General features: G+C 32.7%; 1 protein-coding gene across 1 annotated transcript; it reads right to left on the bottom strand.

Moving 5' to 3' along the window:
• Positions 1–6,993: 6,993 nt before the first annotated feature.
• LOC149416667 (uncharacterized) lies at positions 6,994–11,048 on the bottom strand. Its single transcript, XM_089641454.1, has 3 exons — positions 10,889–11,048; positions 8,610–8,879; positions 6,994–7,553 (listed from the first exon to the last, which is right to left on the bottom strand). The coding sequence occupies exons 1-3, from the start codon at positions 10,901–10,903 to the stop codon at positions 7,353–7,355; spliced, it is 486 nt and encodes a 161-aa protein (XP_089497580.1). The 5' UTR covers positions 10,904–11,048; the 3' UTR covers positions 6,994–7,352.
• Positions 11,049–24,066: the final 13,018 nt, after the last annotated feature.

Here is a 24,066-nt window from a genome sequence, read left to right as displayed (position 1 = left end):
AACCTGTATTATGAAACTTAATTCAAACAACTGATTATTTTAATTAAAATATACGTAATTCTCAAGCGTTAAGTCTCGGGAATGCCATTTGCATAATATGTTTTGTATTTAAGATTAATTGCACTTCAAGGCGCTGAACGGGTCGCAAAATTTGTCGGGGATAATAATTACACTCGCTATTTTCCAAGAGAATTGGTTTCTCATCACAAAACGTCGAGACAATTATTATTTTCTCCGTACATGCTAATCTTCGGGAAAGGGAAAATTCTTGCGGCTTACGATCTCACTACATACTGGGCATGTACTTCACCGCCTGTTTGTTGGGCTGTATAGAAAATTATGGTATTTTATGAAAGAACTTCATAATCCAGTTCACCAATGTTCTTTATAATAATTCCTGATTTGATTTTATAAACTTTTATGGACAGATATATTTTTACAATTGTATATTGAGTTTATTCATATAATATTTAACTAATATGTACATGGTTACATTCGTTATTTATGAAATCACTAGCTCTAGTGTACCCGGCGTTGTTCGGGGACTTATAATTGGTTTGGGGTAAAGTTTTGAGGTTATGAGGCTTTTTCGAGATTTACAATTCCACAGAACATAAATTCGAGTACGTTATCTCATAAGGTTTAGTCAGCGTTAGCAATGTAAGCAGCCGTAAATATTTATTTTGCGACTTGATTACAAAACATCGACTTTTCTCTGATTTCTATAAACATAATATGAATTTTTTATACTCCAAATGATAGTTAAAAACCTTATAAAAATACGTTGTGTAGTTTAAAAAAACTAAGCGATCAAACAGACAAACGCGTATAGCGACTTTCTTTTATACTATTTAGAGATAATAAAAAAATACATTAATTCTTCAGACATTTTATTATACATCTCTAATCCTGTATACATTACGCAATTCCGTTTTTGATATAGGCGCTTGTTTTTTTTTGTTTTAGGGATTAAACTTACTCATTTAAAATATTGCTAATTTATTATGAATATCTTCAAATATATAATAAATATATTCATAGTATAAAAACGGGATTTCTGGCCTGTAACAAATGAATTCACATGTTTCCTAACAAACTTTCGGTAAAACACGAATGTGTTATCGTGATGTCGGAATACGTGTTCATAAAAAATCTGATTTTATCGTATTTCGTTATTGTATACAGTTCGGACAAATGAAGATGCACGAACACGTGTTCCTATATATTATGAATGTATTAATAGTTTTATAGGTGATGGCCTCCAATCCCGTTTTTAAACGGATTTAAATAATTCAGAAATACCCATTTTTCTCTGTGTATTGAAATGTGATATTGAAAAAAGTTATGTTTATACTTTAAAGACGGGTTGTTTCGGAGAATTTGAACAATTCATTAAATTTCAACGTTCATTTACGGGTTCTGTGAAAGTCCTATTCAAATTCTGTTATTATATCATTATAGGCTAGTTGCTTGACAGAATTGAAATAAAAACAGAACTTAAAAATATCTTTCACAGAACTTGAAAATTAACTTTGAAATTTGAAGAATTGTTCAAGTTCTCCGTAACAACCCGTCCTAAGTACGGGTCTTACCTTTTGTTTCACAGTTTGAATGGCTAGTATCTTTCAAATCTCCATTTTACCCAACTCCTTACACTGCCCACTCCTCAAAATTACCCAATTGCGTATACGATAGTTCCCTTGGCTCCAACCAGCTGGGTTGATTGTGTAACATCAACATAAAAAATATAGAAAAAAGTGTGCATTTATTTGTTTGAAGGAAATTAATAAAAACGTGTAAACCAACTTTAATAAATTACTTGGACGATTATATATTTTTTATAAGGAATAAAATTGTACATATTTAGTTACAATAATAATCTTATAATAAAAACAACACACTTAATAACAGACTGATACAGTAAAAAAAGTTTATTATTGGATATTATTTTTTTATGTGAATACCTTATAAGAGTCCTAACTGCTCCCAACCATCTAGGAGCCATAGAGACTATGTTGTGAGGCTTAATGTAGTAGGAAGGGGAAGGAGATAGGGAAGAGGAAGGTGGGGGAGGGGGGTACCTGGCTAGGCAGATCTGGTCACCAGACACGGTTAAAACCGTTTATCTCCCACTCTGTAAATCTGCAAGCAATGTTAGTAAAATTAAATATATCGTCAGATCAAGTTTCATTCCCAACATGATGCAACCTCTATGTACATAAATTAGACATAAAATTTGTGCCATAAGCCACTACATGAAATGTATGTATGTTGGGTACGTGATAATTAATCATACTCACCAGTTCAGGGCTGTTATAGATGATATTTATGACGTACAAAATAATCAAGAAAATTTACATTTGGTTTGACTGATAACAAAGTTTTGTTCCCTTCAAATTTTAGTAGAAACAATAGACATAAAAGGAAATGAAATTTTTCTGTGGTTGTTAACAATATTATTTGTATAAATTACCTGGTCCCTCGTTCATTACTTTTGCAGGTAAATTTATTTACGTAGCAGAAAAAAAATAAAGCATATTTTTGTCTCCAAAATCCTCGGTGACATCCCGGGGAGCAGAAGGCGGCGCGGGTAACAGCCGTAGATAAGCCGCCGTGAAATTGTATCGTGACAGTTTGCAAATTTGAATTCATCCCTGATGACGTGTTCTCCGTGTAGCGGCTCTAATATGCCATCAGAGAGGATTTCGTGATATTTAATGTTTTTTTTCGCGTGGAAAATAAGCGTATACACTTCTGGGATCAGCGACATGTTTTTTGGCAATGCGAAATAAAATAATGATATATGTATATACCTGAGTATACAGATTCAAACCGACGACTATGGGCGACTCCACAAGGAGTGAACAACACAACTGTTCAACGTCAAAGACAACAGTATAAAATATTTTTTTTCCAAGGACAATATTATTTTATTTTAAATTAGCCTTTCATAAAATAGTCACTAAGCAAGGAGAGAGTAGACTTTAAAATGTGACCATAGACCTCGAAGCTTATTTGTGTGAGGAACCTACAGAGAAACTAATTACATTGTGTCTTACCCTGGTAGACCCAATATCAATAGCAACCCCCCAAACTGCAAATTCAAAATTTTTACACGAAGAAAAATGAGTATGGCTGATTTATTAAAATTCTGTTAAGTGATAGCAGTCCATTTTATAACAAACTATTAGTAGTTTCATTATATATCAGAACACATCATCCAGCTGCGCTTATTCTGTCATTTTATAATGACGAAATGGGAAAATAATAGTATTTGTATGAACACGTGTTCCGAAATCCTCCGATAATTTGTTAGGAAATCTTGCAAATTATTAGTTAAAGTCCTGCGTCCCGTTTTTAAGAGGAATTCGAAAAATTTGAACAGATTTTTAATAAATTAGCAATATCTTAATATAATATGAGTAAGTATTCTCCGTGTAGGTCTATTTTTAAAAATATCAATAAGGGTCATTAAAATCAATTATTGAGTTTCCCATGGTATCACTGGCTTTGACTAGTTGGGACTTTTGTGTGGTAATTTATCTTACAAGAAAACAAAAAAAATTATGCAAGAGAGGAAAATAATCTTTTGGGTATGTTCAAATATCATTTTAGTTAAATTAGTTTCATCCTAACCTAACCTAACCTTACCTAAACTGTCATGGTAAAAAAAACCTCTGTATCTTCCATGAGAGACGTATTTTTAGTTACTGTAACAGTAAAGAAATCTGACCATATAAAACTATAGAATAGTAACCTTGTGACCCCACGGAAGTATTACTATAATTTCATAAAAATATCAATATTTGAAATTTGATTTTAAGGCGAAGCTTAATGCCAAATCATGCTTCAATGCATGCTTTGGCATTAAGAAAATCAAAAATCATGCTTTAGATAAATTGAAGGTTTTCCTATCGCTTCGCTTGAGTAGAATACAAATAAAAAAAAACTACTAAAAATTATATTTTATCAATAGAAATGTATGAACGCGTAAAAAAATACTTTAAAAAAATACAGTATTATAGCTAAGATTATCTGTGACAGTTTCACTTGATTAACTTTTTTGCTTTCTTATAAAATTATTTACAAAATAAATAAAAACCAGTTTTGTGCTTGAAATCGAACGTTACTAGACTCCGTTTGTCAAGCGATTTTAATGCCTATTACCTACGATATAAGGTATACCAAGAATTTACACATTTTTGTCTTGTAGCTTCCTCTTAAATTACAAAAGAGTTTGGCGTGACTCACGTAGGTCATCTATTTACATGTACTGAGCAAACTAACAGAAAATCGTAACGTGAAGTCTGCAAAATTAGGATATTAAACACAGTCTCCAGTAAAAATGTCTACAACGCATTCATACTTAAATTATTGCAGCAGCATTCTATTCTTAACCAAAGATGGATTAATGTAACAAGTAGCAAGAAAAATAGACCGGTAAAAAATTCGACCGGTCGGTGGCTGAGTTGACATTGCACTTGGGTCCCACCCCACCCAGGGGTAATGTGTTCAATTCCTCGGATGGCTAAGTCCTCCAAAACAACACAAGGAACATTTTCCGTTTACTGTGGTGGTAGTAGGAGATTTTCAAATATTTTCAGCTTATTAGTAATCCGGAAATGTTTGTCTTTTTTTAAAAAATAAAATAAAACAATTAAAAGATATACGAATATCAAGGGAATGTTGATGGAGTTAAATATCTTGTCAATTAAACAAATTATTTAGTTCAGTACTATATTTTAAATCTATAAAATAATTAATGGCCATACATCAATTAAATTGCTAAGAAAAATTGACAACCTACAGCGCAATCACAAACATGAGACGAGGAAAATGAATTATGTGAGAATCCCCTTTAGAAAAAAAACACTTGATGTACTAAGAAAATAAGATATTTGGCGAATTACCAAAAGAATTAAAATTAGAAAAAAAATATCAAAAAATTTAAACGTAAATGGCGTAAATATTTGATTCATTGATACGAAAGATGTTTCTCAAAATAAAATATGTATTAGGATTGTATTAGGACATGGTAACTTATAAACTATTTAAAAACAACAAATAAAATATTTAGGTTTCGAGTCACCATAGGCAACTTACTTTGAAGGTTATACCCATCGATGTAATATATCATTGAAGAAGAAGATGATACTAATAAATCTGAACGAAACATGGAACAGAACCAGACTTTAAACCGCATTACACGAGCAACACTAGAATACGTTTCTTAAGGCGATGCACTACATCGTGTAATATTTTAAATTGAGCCGCTATCAATAACAACCCTTACTTAGATGGGGATAAGGTTTAAATTCCCACTTAACACCATCCGCCTGTTTTGATTTATGCAAGAAAAAAACATGGCCAAAAAGTACCTTTTATTTTATTTTGTGGATGTTCAGGCATAAATATTTTTTTATAAATAAATTAATTCGCCACATTATACAATGAAATAATAACCGAAAATGTGTTCGTAAGTAGGAGATTTTGAACTTTAAAGCAGTTTTCATATGCCTTTACATTATTTTTTTCTGGGCTTATAAAAAGATTTATCTAAAAAATACTCGATTATTTCAAAGGTCAAGATGTATTCTACTCGCAGTATTTAATTAAAGCATCTGAAACATTTCTAGGCGGCCAAATGTTCAAACCAAAAACACATGATTTTGAATTACTACGTATAGCATCGCCTTAAAAGATAAAGCCCCATGAAAAGTCCTCATACTAGTCAACATAATATGTAGAATTACAGGAACAGATTGAAAAAACTGTATAAGGTATCTGTATAAAAGAATGCAGTAACACTAAGGTCCGGTTGTTTCGGAAAATTTGAACAATTCTTCAAATTACAAAGTTAATTTTCAAGTTCTGTGAAAGATTTTTTCAAGTTCTGTTATTATTTCAGTTCTGTCAAGTAACTAGCCTATAATTATACAATAACAGAACTTGAATAGGACTTTCACAGAACCTGTAAATGAACGTTGAAATGTGATGAATTGTTTAAATTTGAAAGATGATTTTCAAGTTCTGTGAAGGTTCTATTCAAGTTCTTCACGAAAGTGAAATAGTGAAGGAACTTGAATAGATCCTCCACAGAAAATCAACTTTGAAATTTGATGAATTGTTTAAATTCTGGGAAACAACCGTTCCAACAGTTCCACATGGCTGAACGGACGTGCTAGCCTAGCACAGTATGACTAGAAGTATGTGCCTAGCAGGTATACTTGTGGGAGATCCCATGCCCTTTTTTTTAAAATGTTTAATATGTATTGTAATAGGATTACTAAATCTGTAACACACTTAACGAAACAAACAAAAGATTGTATAAACTAAATGTCGCCCCCCTAAAACTTGCCGCCCTAGGTTGCCTATGCCTAAATATGGCTCTCGTTACAATAAAATCAAGACAGGTGACAAACATGTAACAAATCTGCTGCGCAGTAAGCGGAATCACCTGATCCGTCAACCAGAGAAACTTTCACTCACGACACTATCAGTAATTCCATGGCGATGGTAATGAAATGAATAATGACTTAACGGAGAGTTATAAAATGATTACGCTCTGCTGTAACTCTATGCGATGGCTTACATTGGCATTGCAATTCGATCATTGGAAAGGAACCTTTCCCCGATGGTTCGGTGCACCGGTCACTTGTTTGTATCTTATTTTACTTTCAAGAGCTGTTTGGTCACTTACCAGTCATGTTTTTATGGTTTTTACCAGTCATGTAAGTACTTCCGGAGAAAGAGAATGTTATTATTTATAATATTGTCATCTTGCCGAAAGTGTTCCAGTCTTGATTTCAATCGGCTTCTTGTAAACATTTTGCATTCATTTTTTGTTATAACCAAACCTTATAAATAGCTTTTTGAGTGTGAAACGGAACATTTGTACTATTCTTATTACGTGTGTTGGTGAAACATATACTGAATTAGTCGTGAACACTGCGGAAGAAACTTCCAAATGTGATGAAATAATAGTGATGGATATTTTATTCATAATTTTATTTAAAAAGTAAAAAACAATGCACCAGTGAACGGTGTAACAATATCACATTCATAACAGAACCTCTCGATTCGGCTTTAAATAATAACAACAACAACTTTAACAACGGTGCTACGTGCTTTGAAGGGGACTATCTCGAATTGAACATTCGAGAAAACTAGAAGACACAAGAAAAGCTATTGTTACAATATGAATATTTACAAAAATGTAACAATTATTTGGATAATATCAGCGGTGTGCATGGGAAATTTGGGATAGAGAAACCGCACGTCGCTGGATGGATTTGACATTTGGGAGATAATTTCTTGTTCTGTAGCACGTTTAGGTTTAATTAGTGAAGTTTTTAGTTCTTCCATCCGCCGCCGGAGTGCTTGCTCTGGTGGTGGAACACGTGCTTGTAGACGGGCACATGGACAGGGTATGGCCTGGGCACGGGCACCTCGATTTTCTTCTCGACCTCGACGGGGTATGGCTTCTCGACCTCATAGGGCACTGGCTTCTCCACGTGGTAGGGCACGCGCTTCTCGATGATCTGAGGCACAACCTGGGATGATACAAACAATTTTATGATTAAAATCATGATCTTTCTGGGTCAAAATACGAATTGTTTTGGATATACGTAAAGAGTTAATTTAAAAAAATTGAACTTGAATGAGTCATTTGTTGATTCGAACTAGGAAATCTGTTATTCAACTGATACTATGGAAACTTTACGAATGTCTAAAAGAGTATGCAATGAAGGTATACGCACTGACATAAGAATTTATTACATCTAAATGATAAAGATCAGAACAGATCTTTGTATTGATTGGTGTAAAATACCATATTTTAATTTTGTTTAAATGGGTGGACATGGCCGTAGATTTTACTTTCTTGAGATAATTCTTTTAGGAAGAGGAAGATATAATTCTATTTTTTTTGTAAAATACTCTCTAAAACCAGAAATATTAAGGCACGCCCCTGAAATACAAGCAATCTCTCTAAAAAAAATTGTTGCTATGCCAAATCTCACTTCTCATGCCTTTTAAATTTTTAGAGATCTTAAAGAGAGCGGATATTATTATTATTTAATTACAACTCGAACAAAGTAAAATATCAGTAAATATCTCATGCAAATAAACCAATTAAAACCTGATAGCAACTGCTCTGCTTTTGAAGTGCAAAACCAGATAAGAACCGATGGCTTTAAGATAATTAGTGCACTAGTCGAAATGTAAGTAGTTTTCATTATCATTTGAATATTAAAAAAATACTACAATGATATTAAAATAGTTGCCGACTTTGTGAATAATAATTCAACTATGGTACCCAATGGTTCATCAGCCATTTCTATTACATAAAAACTGAACATATGTCTGAGAAAATGAAGATAATAAAACGTGCTTTTTCTAAGACGATTCAAATATTGATAAGTATAAAGGTACACTGAATATCACTCGCTTTTGCAGTGGTACTATGTTTCACGAAGGTGAAAATATTATAAATATTAAAGTTTGCGGAGATATTAGCGATTCAAGAAAATAGGTAACGTAAGATTCCATCTTGGGCACAGGAAGGTTAAGAACTAAGCAAGCATCCTGGTGTGTGTAGTGTTTTTTACCTTGTAGACGGGCACGTGGATGGGCTGTTCTACAGTGACGTGCACGGGGTAGGGCTGCGGTATGGGCACCTTGACGTACTGCGGTACGGCTACGGGCACGGGGTGTGGGATAGGCACGCCCACGTGTCGTGTTATGGGCACGTGGTACGTGTGCGAGCTCTCCGATTGAGTGTTCTGCACCTCGTGGCCGTGCCCGATATCTCCGCCGCCACTGTAGTGACTTGGGACAGCCAGCGCGCTGTAGCACGCTACTGCGAGGATCGCGAACTTCTGGAAATGGACAAAATAAGTCAAAAAGATGTTCAATGTTCCTAAATGGTATTCAATAATTTCTCGCAGTGATTTGCAATCATGTATTGAACTATTACAAAAAGATTACATTGAACTTTTGAAATGGTCTCACGACTATGGTTTAATTATAAATGCAAAAAAAACTATTATTGATACATATTAGATCACCCAATGCTAAGGCAAATATTATTACACCTGAAATAAAGACACACAATTCAAATTGCTTACATGTTGGTATTCCTACAATATGTACATGTGAAAATATTGAACTGGTCACAGAGTATGTATATTTAGGTATTATTATTGATTGTTTTTTCAAATGGGACTTACAAATAAATAAAGTCTGTGAACGTCTAAGATCTATTCTTAATAGATTATATCAATTAAAATTCTATGTTCCAATACGTACACTTAGAATAATTTATTTATCACTAGCTGAATCTATTATAAGGTATGGAATCACAGCTTGGGGACTTTCATGTAAAACAAATATAAACCATGTTCAATCAGTTCAAAATTCACTAGTTAAATTATTAGCTCATAAAAGTTTATACGAACAAAGGCATAATGTTCCATACCTTTATCAGAATCTTAAAATTTTCTCAGTAAGATCAATTCGGTGGTATAAAATTATATTTCAGCATATGAATAGCCCTATATACATAAATAGACTGGACCACACTTACAATACTCGTTTTACGTTAAATGAAGGACTAATTGTACCTAAGCATTTAAACAAATATGGACAAAGAACACTGGACTACATGATACCTAGTTGCTTAAATATGTTACCTGCTGAAATAAAAAAATGTACAAATGTAAAAACAAATATTATGTTGAAAAATTGGCTCGCTGAAAGAAATAGTTTGTATTAGAGTCTAATACAAACTATTTGGTAGATACTATCACTGTTGTGTATATGTTTTTATATTTTAAAACAAATTGTTATTTTTTATTGTTATCACTGTTGTCATTAAATAAAATATTAAATAAGTAAAATAAGTTTTATCTTTTTTATATTTTTTATGTGAAAAGTTGCCACCGACATACTACTGAAAAGTAGTTTGTTAGAACTTTTCTGTTTTTTTTCTGTATTTTATCTTATTATTTACTGTAATATATATTTTTGTCTTGCTTTCTTTAAATAAAAAAAAATAAAATAAAATAAAATGATCTTCAACGATCTTCAAATGTCTTCAATAATCTTGAATCTTCTCTGCTCTTCCAACAAAGATTTTTTTTTACATTTACTCCACCCAGGAGGCCAGAAAATAATTTCCCTAAGGGCCTACGTTATATCTGGGGATGCTGTGTGGATGATCTTTTTGAAGAGAGGACGGAGGAAACACAGAGGCCGGCAGATCGTTCCACAGCCGCGCTGTTGAACTCAAGAACGAGTCGTAAAAGCGACCTGTTCTCATGTGACAAATGTCAACCGAATAGATAAGTTTGGCGCGCGTTTGGCATGTTATTATTAGTTTGTTGAAATTTTCAAGTGGATGCGCCCAAAATCAAACTTAATTAATCAATTAATTTAGTAATTATTAAAAGTGCTGAGAAAGGGAAAGTTAATTGAGTTAATTTCATGAGGTGCCAATTTAGACACAATTTTTAACTTTTTAAAAAATTTTAAAAAATTGTTAAGTAAATTGAGTCAAAATTGATCAAAAAGGTACCATTTTAGACAGAATTTTCAACTTGTTAAATAAGAAATAAATAAAAAGTTAAGTTTATAAAAGTTATTTTTATCAAAGTTTTTTTTTATTGCTTTATGGCTTTGGACATCGAACAAGCTAATAAACTATTAGATAAATTTGTGATGAGTGATGAGTAATATTATGATTGAGTTGTTCTCAACCAATGAACCAACTTCAGGTAGTCCTGTGATTAAATTGAACATATGAAATTTGACAAAGATGTTATGAGAACTTATGCAAGTGTTGTATGAAATGAAGACGCGGTTTAAATGAGAGTATGAGTGTACTTACAAATGCGTAAACCATGATTGATTCCTGATAAAACAGATCTCTCAGTTAGAGAACGAGACGAGAAGCGGTGCACTGAGCTGGTTTAGTGAGAAGTGACTGCTCGGTGATGGGGCGATGAATTGATGCATGCTGTAGAGTGTTGGCGGCTTATAAAGGCCAGGGAACAATCTCTTCTCGGCTAGAAAGGCACCGTGGACACTGGAGAAGGTGCAAGCAGAGCTCGGGACCCGAACCCGCGGGCGGAGTGACATTCTACTCACGGGTGACGCTAAGAAAGGGATGCATACGAACAATAACAAATCTAACTAACTGAACAGAGGATGGAACGCCACCAAACTCTGACTTGGCACACACTAATTGCTTCATTAACATTCATGCATCGTATCGAACATAATTTCTGTTATTCAGACTTTTAACATGACAACTTTTTAACTTTTATTTATTTATTAATAATTTAGGAACTATATAATGTTTACATTAAATGAGGATAGTAAGATATCCTTTGCTGAAGTGAGCTTCAGCAACTTCTATAAAGAGTTCAATTTCAAGGTTTAAGTAGAGTTGGTTTAAAATGAAAATGAAATCCACAGCACGGGAGATCCCAGTGAGGATATCATTATCTCTTTATAAAAAAAGAAAAGAAGTCAGTAAATCATTAATATTATTATTATTAAAAATACTAGGTACTTATTTTTCTAATAATATTGACTAGCTTTTACCGACTTTTCAGCGGCTTCGTTCGCTTGGTATTAGGGAGAAATTACTATACAAAGAGTTTTCAAACAGGAATTAAATGTTTTTCCGGGATGAAAAGCAGCCTACGTCACTTCCCAGTCTTCCAACTATCGATAAGCAAAAAATCGCGTCGATCTGTCGCTCCGTTGGGACGCGAAAGAAGGATAAACAAACAAACAAACACACTATCGTATAATATTAGTTCGGATTTCATTGGTTTGATATTTTATTCCCTTGGTCATGTCTTCCTCGGGCGTCCCCGATTTTTATTGCTATTCCTTATACTCTTTTATCCATTCATCTGATCCACATATCCAAAACATCTAGGCGGCCCTTTCTTAAACTTATTAGTTACGGTCACATCAGCATTTTATTTTTTCCAGATCTCGATATTTAAAACATTGTCGTTTATAGAGGATTTTCCAATAAGAGGTGTTATTTCGAATAGCCTGCTATTTCGGTAGATGTTACTTTTGAAGCTGTCACTTTTGACATTTGACAAGTAGAAACTACGTTTTTAATAAAAATGGAACGATACACGCTTCAACAATGCATTGAAATTATTAAAATTCACTTGAATGAATCAAATGCAAATCATCTTTAGTGATGAGGCCCATTTCCACCTCGGTGGTTTCGTCAACAAGCAAAATTGTCGCATCTGGGGCTCGGAAAACCCGAGAATTATTGTTGAAAAGCTTCTTTATCCTCAACGTGTGACTGTTTGGTGCGGTTTATGGTCCGGCGGAGTCATTGGACCTTACTTTTTCGACAAAGAGGCTGGAGCAACAGTTACGGTGAATGGATTGCGCTATCGAGAGACGATTAATGATTTTTTATGGCCAGAATTGGATGGTATTGATCTAGACAACGTTTACTTTCAACAAGACGGCGCTACGTGCCACACAAGCAACGAAACCATTGATCTTTTACGATTGAATATCAAAATAACACCTCTTATTGGAAAACCCTATAGTTGTAATACACATAATACGCCTTATAATTGTATTAATTATACTTCCATCCTCTGCTTGATCAATGCCTCTTTGCCATACATCAGGGTTTGTATCAGCCCTCCATTGTGGACTAGAAACCTCGCTTCTTTGGACAACAAATACCTTCAATATTAAACAATTCGGACGGAATTATACGGATAATATCGTACCCAAGTAGTAAACACCTTCATCTGGAAGTCTGTTATGGTCAAAATCAAACACAACCACCGGGGTACAAATACACAAAAAAAGTTTTATTTTCAATTCTTTTTTTACTAGTTTGCACCTCCTTCGAGAGTGAAAGATTATTTCAGTATGGTGTCCTAAGGGGTGATTCCGGTTCTATAAAGGATAAGGAAATTTTTTTTCTATAAAATTAACGATTTTTTCGCTTTCATCAGAGATAACTGAGGGTCGATACCAGTTCTTCTTAAGGATAAATAATTGTCCAAACCTTAAATTTAACGACTTTTTCGTTAACTGTGATTTTAGTGGGGCGATTCGGGTAATCTAAGGATAAGGAATTGTTCAAACCTTAAAATTAACGACTTTTTTGCTGTCATCCGAGATAACCTAGGGACGATTCCGGTTCTTCTTAAGTATAAGGAATTGTCTAAGCCTTAAAATCGACAACTTATTCGTTAACTATGATCTCAGTCTCCGGTTCTACTTAAGGATAAGGAATTGTTCTTAACCTTAAAATTGACGACTTTTTAGCTGTCATCCGAGAGAACTGAGGGGTGATTCCGGTTCATCTTAAGGATAGGAATTGTCCAAATCTTAAATTTAACTTTCTTTTAACTTTTAACTTTCGTTAACTGAAGACTGTTTTCCTACAAAGTTCAAAGTAAACAACTTAGACATACTTCGTTTAGATAAGTATATATATTTTTTTAAATTTGTGTTTAATATTGTTTATCTATTTATATATATTTTTTGTTTTACCCTCTAAATTTTTTCAAAAATAATTTGTAAATTCTTAAAAGGATATTGCGCATTTCTTTCATATCTCTATTTGTAAAATAATATTCTTATGTATATATTTTTCCCCTATTTATAAGTGAAAATATTTGTATTAAAATGTTTTTAACTGCTGTTTAAGTTAATTCGTGAGAAACAGTTTGGATGCATGTGAATTCTCTAGTTGATGTTTTGTATATTCTTGTCAATTGATATCTGTAACTGTTTTTTCTCCTAAATAAAAAAAATAAAAATTGTGATTTCTTAATCTTAATCTTTCTTAATTTTTCTTAATCTTAAAATTGACGACTTTTTAACTGTCATCCGAGAGAACTGAGGGGTAATTCCGGTTCATCTTAACGATAAGGAATTGAGTGATTTTAGTGGTGCTATCACGATTCTAAGGATAAGGAATTTTCCTTAAATTTAAAATTGACGACTTTTTCGCTTTTAATTTAAATTAAATTATATTCAATTTAAAATTGATTCTGTTTCAATATTCTGCAGTCATCCAAGAAAACTGAATCGTAGTTAATGTAAAATTCGTTGATAATTTTAAGGTTAAGGACCATTCCTTATCCTTAAGTGAATCTTACCCAGATGAGTTGGCCTTTACTATAGTGTAGTGACAGGATTTGAATAGCCGTATAAACCCGCTTTTATTTGGCTTTTTACAAATTGGGTCGATTAGGCTGTATTACATAATAAATTCAAAAGTAGCTAAACTAAACTAGACTGCCGGTAATGTTGCTACAAGGCATACACAGAATTGCATAGGAAATGCAGCAGTATAATTTTAATATTTTATTTTAAGAATTCATTTTGATATGATGTATTTTTTGCTTGTAATATAATCAAATTAAAACATTTTAGAGAATAACTATAATCATAAATAACTTGATTATACAACTGCAAGTACCCATCTTACCGACTAAATACAGGTTTCATGCACAGATTTTTTGACGGGTTTTTTTTCAGAAAATATAAGATTTTAATTTGTCCCAAGAAGAAAGCACGTTGGGCGAGCTACATTAAAAAAGAAAGCGTAACCTCTTTTATACCTCGTGTATACTTACAATATTTAATATAATATATAGCCAAATGACATTATATGAGGAAATATACTTACTATCCATTCCTGCGTCCATCTTTGTTTTTGATTTCAACACCTTAGAACCCCGTGAAAAATGTTTTTAGATAGAAAATTTTAAAGTTAGTTTCTGGAACTATGCTTAGGACGGGTTGTTTCACAGAATTTGAACAAATTATCAAATTTAAAAGTTGATTTTCTAGTTCTGTGAAGGTTCTATTTAAGTTCTTTCATCATTTTGGTTTTGTGAAACCACTGGCCAATAATGATATAATATCAGAACTTTGATGAATTGTTCGAATTCTGCCAAACAACCCGTCCTAAATCCACCTATTTTGAAAGAGGTTGACCTATATGTGCCCGACAAGTATACTCGTCGGAGATCCCGTGCACTTTTGCTCTGAAAACGAGGACTTCTGCCTAACGCGCTAATCAATTGGGGTAGTTTTCAGATAAAGAAGTTGAATTATTTGGAAAAATAAAATGGAATTTCGAAAAAAGTTCTTTTACTTCTTCCATTATGTAGAATCCACCTCCCGAAATTAGTGTACTTTACCCCCGGGCACCCTAGTAGTATATGAATACCCGTTATATTTTATGGAGAATTTATTACATGGAGAAAAATGATGTTTTATTTTAAGGAGAACATGAATAAATTAATCAATGAACAAATTAATAAAATAATAAATGAATAAACGAAAAAAATAATAAAATAATAAATGAATAAATTCGCACTATCATTCTCCACAACAACATTCACAAACGTAATAATTGTATTTTATTTTGCGTTACAAATGAAACATTATTATTATATAATTCGTATAAGAATGAACCTATCCATGGTAAACGTTCGCTTTATATCTTTTAGATTTTCTATTAATTTTCTACCAATATTTAAATGGAAGATGCTCTGGAGAACCAACGTTCAGGGAAGCACGCCAAACGCACGACCAACATCAGTACGCGTCATTTTTTTACATTTCAAAAAGTGCACGACTGTTGTGTTCAACAGTTTGGCAGTGGAATGATTTTCAGACCTCTGTGTTTCATCCTTTTTACAACACGGGTCTCCAAGTCCCTTGAAGACGATGGTTTACTCCTCCCGTTCCTCGAAATACCCTCCACACAGCATTACCAAAAATCACATGGGAGCATTTACATATCTTACTTGAATTCAAAATAATCCTACGTATTTTAATATTATTATTACCACACTGGCTTTTCGCGGTACCATACCTCAAAATGTTTTGTATAATATGTTGAAAAAAGGGTAACCGAGCAACTCAAGACAGTGGCAATTCAACTCAATCTTGAAAAGTGACATAAAGTCATGAAAAATTATGAAAAAAACTAGGTTAAATAGGTTTCGTTAGGTTAGGTTAATAGGTCATTTTTCATCACTTTTAATGACTTTTTGTCTTGATAGCTTTGTTTTTATACATGCTATAGAACCGAAGATTATAAATATTATGTATTTATCTATACCTGAAAATGGACATCACCTTTTATTCTTTTAAAAATAATTATATTATTATTGCTTTCCACAAAATAAAGCTAGAGGGAATAATTGATGTCGTGCTTAGGAACCAGGCTACAAGTACGTAACAAACTTCAGATACATAACAAATTTCATTTACGTAATAAACTTCAAATACGTAAATCAACACGGTAATAAACTACACATAAAGATAATTAATACATTGTAATTGCAAAGGACGTAGAAGAAATATAATAGGAAGATTAGGCAATGATAGAAAGGGTTCCATGACTAAACAGAACATTAACAAAACGGAACCGCTCGAAAAGTGGTATAAAGTCATTAAAAGTGATGAAAAAAAATCCTCTCTAAATACCTAATCTAATTAACCAAGTTTTTTTTCATGACTTTATACAACTTTTGAGAAGTGTTCTGTTTTGTCCGGTTATTGACAGAGCGATGCAGAAGAAAGATAGCGATATCGTAAAGAAAATAAAAGCAAAACACGTAATGTCACCTTTCTTCTGCTGAGGAAGGTAGGTACTTACTTCCGGCCGCAATGTGCTTGGAGCGAAGTGCCATTAAAATAATAATATGGAAAAAAATGGCATTGCGTAAGCTTAATTGGTACGAGGAGAATGTTATCATCTCTCGACGCAGCGGTGCTAAACATTTGATTAGCTAAGACAAAATATTTTTCGTCTTAAGAGGATTTTTAAAATCAAAGTAACGGTTACTTTTACACTTCAAGGGTGATTGTTATTCATTACTAACGAATCGACACATCATAGACACCTCATACAACGATTTAGGACAGGTCTTATACAAACCTCGTATAAAGTAGTTCAACTATTGTTACACTGGTATATATTTCTTTTCAATTATGAATTGTCTTACCTCACTTATATTAATAACTGCATCACTTGCAATAGTGTATTTGTTTACACATTAATTGTTCTTTAATTTATTGCTATTATTATCCTGTTTACCACTGTATGTTTGTAATTCGATTATCACTGTATTGTAAAAGCCATTATATGGCGTTTGAATAAATAAATAAATAAAAATAGGTGTTGTATCTTCCAGAATGCGACTATTACATATTGCTCAGTAAAATTTAACCTTCAGGCCAGTTCTCACAGTTCGTATTTTTAAAGATAGTGTAGCTTCCCACATTTGCAGATTCGACCCTACAATAAAACAATTCTTTGGCCTGGTATTTTTATAAAGATATTGTCTTGTTTGTGTATCATTTATGATTTAAGAATTAGTGACATTTTACTGCAAGCAGCGGCAGCTTTAAAATAGAGCTGTTCACTTTCTATTTTATGATGACCCTAGTTAAACCATTATGCCTAAAAAATATTTGCCAATACCTTTCCCACCCCTGTCCCATAGTAATAAAAACCCCAAATAAAGTTTCATCTCCCTTAAAATAATTCCTTTAAAATATTTGTATTGTTTAAGTCACGTTTGTATCATTAAGAATAGTTAAGTGCATTTTATTTATGTTAAGAATGTTGTTTGCCAACGAGCGGGTGGAACATCTTTATTTTGGTAAAATGTCCTTCAGAATTTAGTTTAAATACAGATACCTCCCAGAAAAAAAGTCAGTATTAGAGTGTTGCTATAACTGGTAGGTACAGACGTACCTACGCAGGAGCTAGTATTGATATAACTGGTAGGTACATGCGTACCTAGGCAGTCAGTCGTGAGATAATTACTAGGTTTATGTAAACCTAGGGAAAACTGAAGAATAGAGGAAACTAGACCTTTATTTCTTTCAGTTTAAGTTTTAGCAGAGGAAAATAAGATCCTCTGCAAATGTATTGTGAATTAATAAATTTATATGTCAAGAAGAAGAAGTGTTTTCCTGCATTCCATCTGACGGCGTGTTCTCGTACCACGATAGCAGAAACAGGTGTACTTTTTTAATTTCTTCATTATTTTTTTCCTCATTTCTAAGTTGATTTTGGGACCGATCCAGGTGTTGCTTATTCTGCGCCTTCAGTTCATTGCAGGCCCAATCTCTCGTGCACACATTATAAGGAAATGGTCATGCAGTCACATTTTTAACAGAATCTTTGTTGTTTGTAAGAAGACGTTGTTGAACGAAGAGTGTTTGCAAACCAGCAACCAGCTTTGTTAATACTGTTTTTTATGCTCATAATTCTTGGTTGAATTCATAATAATAATTTTATAAAACAATTTTATCCATGCTCTTTTTATTTTTGACCGTTTCTGGTTTCAGCCTATCACGGCTATTTTCAGACTTGTAGAATATAGAATGGTTTAAGGAAAAACGATACTACTACAAACGATTCGTTTGTGTTAGGACGAGTTGTTTAACGAAATTTGAACAATTCATCAAATTTAAAATTCAAGTTCTGTCGAAGTTATGTTATTATTATATCGCGGGCCATTTGTCTCAGATAATAATAGGACTTTCACAGAATTTGAACATTAACTTTGAAATTCGATGAATTGTTAAAATGTCGCGAAACAATCCGTTAATAGTGTCATAAAATTTATGAAATATAGTGTCGAAAAAGGTCATGCCTTTCGGTAAAAATCTATACAACTATACTTACGACTTAATAATTATCAGTAATTGGATTGTAATATGCATAATGCCTGTGACAGACCACGTTTTACTCTCATGTATAGGCCTATTTAAGTAATTCTTAGATATTACGATCTTACTAAAAAAAAGTGGTAAAAATTTTATTCAATTGATAAATGACCATGTATGTGAAAACCTTACTAATTGAAACGTAAAACAGAAACTGACAAAATAGTTGGAAAGATACAAAAGATGTACACATTGGTTATCCAGTCAAAGGGGCTAGCTTATCTGTAGTACAAACCTCAAATAATAATAATTTCTTTTTGGAAATTTGGAAATTTCCGCGGTGAAACTGACGTTTATTGCGCGCATGCGCGCAAAGGAGCGCCTGCGTTAGTCTGAAAATTGGAATGTAGCGAGTCATTTTTATTGGTAAAAAATCGTTAAAATAACTGCACGGTCTTTGCACGACGTGTAACAAAAATACCATTTAACGGTCGCGAAGTGATTTTTCTTGAGTAAGGCTGATAATATTTAAATATTCCAAGCCACGAGAGCTGGGAAAAGCCAATTGGACATTGGACATCTTTAATCTAGAATTTTGAATATTTTATTTATTATTTGTATTTTTTACAATAAATATAGAGTTTTTACATGTTGTACAGTGTTATGAAGGAAAATAAAAATATCCTTTCCTAACCATAAGGAGATAAGCATCTTATGTTTGGTGACGGAATCTGGCTCGATTATGTAAAAACATGTAAGTAAGTAAGTAACAATAAAATATTAAAATAATAACAAAAAGATACGTTAGAAAAACGCACGATTTATGAATAACAGATTTAAAGATTTAAAAAAAAGAATAACATATACGGACTCTTGTTGAAGTTTCAGATAGTTTTTCAATTTAAGCTGAAATTCATGAATATTTCGAATAATTTTCAATTAACGCTGAAATTCATGAATATTTTGGATAATTTTCAATTTACGCTGAAATTCAAGAATATTTTGGATAATTTTTAGATTTAATGAAATTAATTTAACTTTATAACATCTAGTCATTATATAGGTATCATTTCCAAACCATGTCATCCGTGACTTTCCTGACGTTATTTGAGAAAAAAAATGTTAGTCAAATGTAAACGATATTTTGGTTTCTGTCGCCATTTTTTCTCAAAAAAAACTGTGAAATCTGATGAATTGTTCAAATTCTCTGAAACAACCCGTCCTAACGGTCCAATACCTAATATTTTTAAATGTTTTACTAAACAAAAGTCAAAAGTCAGCGGAGATCAAAACTTCATACATCTATTTTACTTAAAATAACCTCAGGTAAAATTTGAGAATAATGAATAAGAAAGAGGTAGCGCAACATGGCATAATACCCCCAAAAAAATCACTCAGGTAATTTGTTTAATGTTCAAATTTAGCCTCCACTGCTTTTGCTGGGTCTTGTAGGGGATTGATTGACAGTGGTGGATCGTGACACGCCGGGAATCAGGAGTCTCCCAAATCGGCACGATCTGTTGGATTTTCTTGATTGATTCGCATCTCAACTGAACACACCATCCAGCATTCTGTCGCAGGTTCCGTGTGCCTCTCAGATAGGAGATCCAATCGCAGCATCCAAGTATCAGTCGTGGACCGCGTCAAGATGAATTATTATCAAATGTAAAGTTGTACTATTTGACGGTAGACACAGTGGCAATTATTGAAATATATCTTATTTATCAATCTCAAAATGGATTGCACAAGTACCCAGTATTTATTTATTACTTGCAAAGGACCTCTTTGCTATCACAATCTTTTTAAAATCTATAAATAATGATTTTTTTACCAGTAAGATCTTGTATTTAATAAATAAAGTTTTTTATCTTCAAACTTCTACCAGCTGATTATATTTCTATGGAACTAGCTTAAGCAAAACGATGAGTTAGCAGAATCGATACGACAAATTAGGCTTACAACGTTTGTTTATCGACAACCTTAGCATGGGCGGCATCGGTAATTAAACAATATCGGAATTAAAATCACCATATGACGGTAACACAGACATTTTTTTATCTATCGCGTAGACGCTTTAAAGCGTCAATATTAAGTGTGTCCGTTTTGCAAAATTGGTTTTAATTTAAGGAATTAACTGATTGTTTCAATAACCAAAAATAATTTATTGCTATATATATAAAGAACACAATTTTAAACTTTTTTCCACTTATTTTTATTTGACCGTGACCGGTTTCAGCCTGCTAGGGCTGAAACCGGTCCTGCTATATCCTGCTATATCCTGCTAGCCTGCTATATCCATTATAATCAGTGTGTCACCTATCATAAATATGTATTTGAATTATATAAAATCCATTAAAATATTTTTTCCTAACCACACAATAGATTACCGATAACTTTATGTTGGGTAAATCCTTAAATTGATAGTCCTAATAGGCATAATTATCATAGTTCTACAGATAAATTCATTTGATTTTAACAACAATACTTATTTGGGAAATATCATATTTCACGAAAAAACCCCTCATAATTCAAACCAACCTACTATGTTAACCCCTCCCCTCAATGTAATTTGCCTATGTATATAAACCCTAGTTTAAGACAAAATTGTACCAGTCTGAAGATGGCCCTAGCAGGCTGAAACCGGTCACGGTCAAATAAAAATAAGTGGAAAAAAGTTTAAAATTGTGTTCTTTATATATATTTATAATGGAATTCCACCACGAAATAACAGTTTCAAATATTAAAATTTATTGCTATTTTAGAAAGATGTCAAAATTTTTCCTTTCCGTCGAACACGAAAACACTGGAAAAATCATTTGTCAAACTTTGCTCAAGTTCAATAAACTTTTAATTTTCGAAATTTCGAAAATATTATTGAAATTGCTTGTCATATTATTTCAGCTGAGCGATAAATCAGCTACACACACTATTCTTTAAGAATTCGGTAATTATTTATTTATTCGTATTGCGTACCTATTTATTTTGTTCGATTGTTTGACAGATGTTTGTGAATTTATTAATAGAGTGAAGTTACTGAGACGATGCGCGTAGTTTCACTTTTAAAATACTGAAAGAAATAGGAATATATTTGTAAAACACCTTTCGTTCTCTACCGACGTTACAGGGATCTGTTCGTAAATTTAGTAATAATAACTCAGAATTCGAAAAGACATGATTCTTTTATTTAAAAAAAATAATATCCTATGATTTTTCTAATATATACCTAATCATATATTCTTAAAGATGATAAATAAATTAAAACACAAATCAAACACTAAAAAGTTAGGACGCTTTCGCTACTTGAAAAGCGTTGATCCTGAGGCAATTTAAAAAATAAATAATTTCAGCTCCACAGATCGAACAATTATATATATAGTTTTTTAATCCAGTAGGACTAGGATAGGATGATCGCAGTCTGCAATAGTACATGATATATTTATAACCATTCCGGAAAATACTGGTCTAAGGCAGTCAACTCTTAGATCAGCGACATCATCTGCAATTGGAAGGTTGAAAGAGCCTAAGCGAAATACGAACACTAAGTTTGGTGATCGTGCATTCGGAGTATCCGGCCCTAAGGCTTGGAATAAACTTCCTATGGAATTGAGATGTATAACCAGCCCAACAGAATTTAGATCCAAATTAAAAACTCACTTTTTCAAACACTCATTTCCATAAATCCGTCATTCTATCCAAATATTTCTATTTTTAAATTTTTTTATACCGTAATTGTTACATTATCTAGCGATTCCGTTCATTCAATTTTGCTATTGACTTGCCTAACAATGGACAATGGACAATATCGGCGGGAACATAACAAGTCAATCGGTTTAATTGTTGGCAGATGAATGATCTAAATGCGTTTAAGATTGACGATTGATTTTAATCATTAATTTCATTAATTTAACATATATATCTAGCTAACAATAAAAACACCCTAATATAATAGAACTTCCTTCTTCTTCTGGAGTTAGTAAGATTAGATTGTTAATATTAATTTTAGTTGTAAGTTGCCAAATATGTAAATACTCATATATATGTCATTAAGATAGTAGTTATAGGCCTTAAGTCACTAGACTAGTCGTAAGTCACTAGATATATAAGTCTTAGAGATAAGTCAGTAGTTCTAGTATTAACTATTTAAGAAATATATTTGTACAGCGCCCTTTAGGTGATTTCTCACGAAAACGATAATTGATGCAGGTATTACAAAAACTATAAATATCACAAAAATAAAGTGAAATTAAGTTAAATAAAATGAAGAACAGGAACATTCACAAAAAACTGATCACAGCCTGGATCAAAAAACAAGATATCCAAACCAAACATAATCATGGATGAATGTGTATGTATGTATGTATGCATGTGTTTACTTATATGTGTGTATGCATGCATATATGTGTATTTATGTATGTATACATGGGTGCATATATATATGTGTGCATATAAAATTTTTTTTTCCTTTTTTTTAAAATAACAATGTACAATAACCATTTTAAAAATAATAATAATTTAAAATCCCAACTTACACTTATATAAGAAAATTTAACCAATACACATAAATACATGTACCATTTAATCATAACCACGTAAACACCTCAGCACAGGTTCTCCCAGTGAGGTGTTCACGAAACATATAACATTATCCACCACAGTGTCACCTACTCAAACCTACCTCACACCCAGCATAAAACACCATATTAACAACAGTTCTAAATTTATGTATTATATACAAATGTAAATATTTGGTAGACACTGTAATGTATGTATAGAAATAAATAAATATAGAAATATAGGTGACACGAAGATAGAAGATGGAGACTCTGCAGCAAGAATCCTAGATGGTGAGTAAACTGGACCAGCTGCTGCAGCGAGAGAGTGCACCGCGTCCACCAACAGTGCCAGCACGAGGTTCGTCATCCTTCCAGGTATGTGTCTGCTGCTAAGACCTTAGACAGAAGTTTGTATTATTAAGTAGTTATTATTTTTTTAATCCAATTATACTTCACAACTTTTTTAATCGTTAAGTATTACGTAGATGTTTTAAACGTTATTCCAGTAAAAAGATATTTTTTAAATTCTGTAAGTTTGTGTATTGCTTTATATTAACAGCTGTGACAGCTGTCTAACTAACTGACCATCACGACGTTTCTCCGCAGGGGTAGACAGAGAGGACGGACGGCCGAACAACTCGGTCTTGACACACACTCTTGCCTCATTCACATTCATACATCGTCTCAAATATACTTTTCTGTTCCCGACATTAGTATCTGATCCACTTGATAATGCCATGTCTCCTCGGGCGTCCCCGGCTTCTGCTACCATTCAAATTTGCGTCTAAGTCAAGCAGTA

Source organism: Hesperophylax consimilis, chromosome 16 (genome assembly GCF_061612785.1).
Source record: "Hesperophylax consimilis isolate HC1 chromosome 16, BYU_Hcon_1.0, whole genome shotgun sequence".
NCBI classification, from domain to species: domain Eukaryota; kingdom Metazoa; phylum Arthropoda; class Insecta; order Trichoptera; family Limnephilidae; genus Hesperophylax; species Hesperophylax consimilis.
Note: the sequence above shows the minus strand (reverse complement) of the source record. Positions and strands in the feature narration are given on the sequence as shown.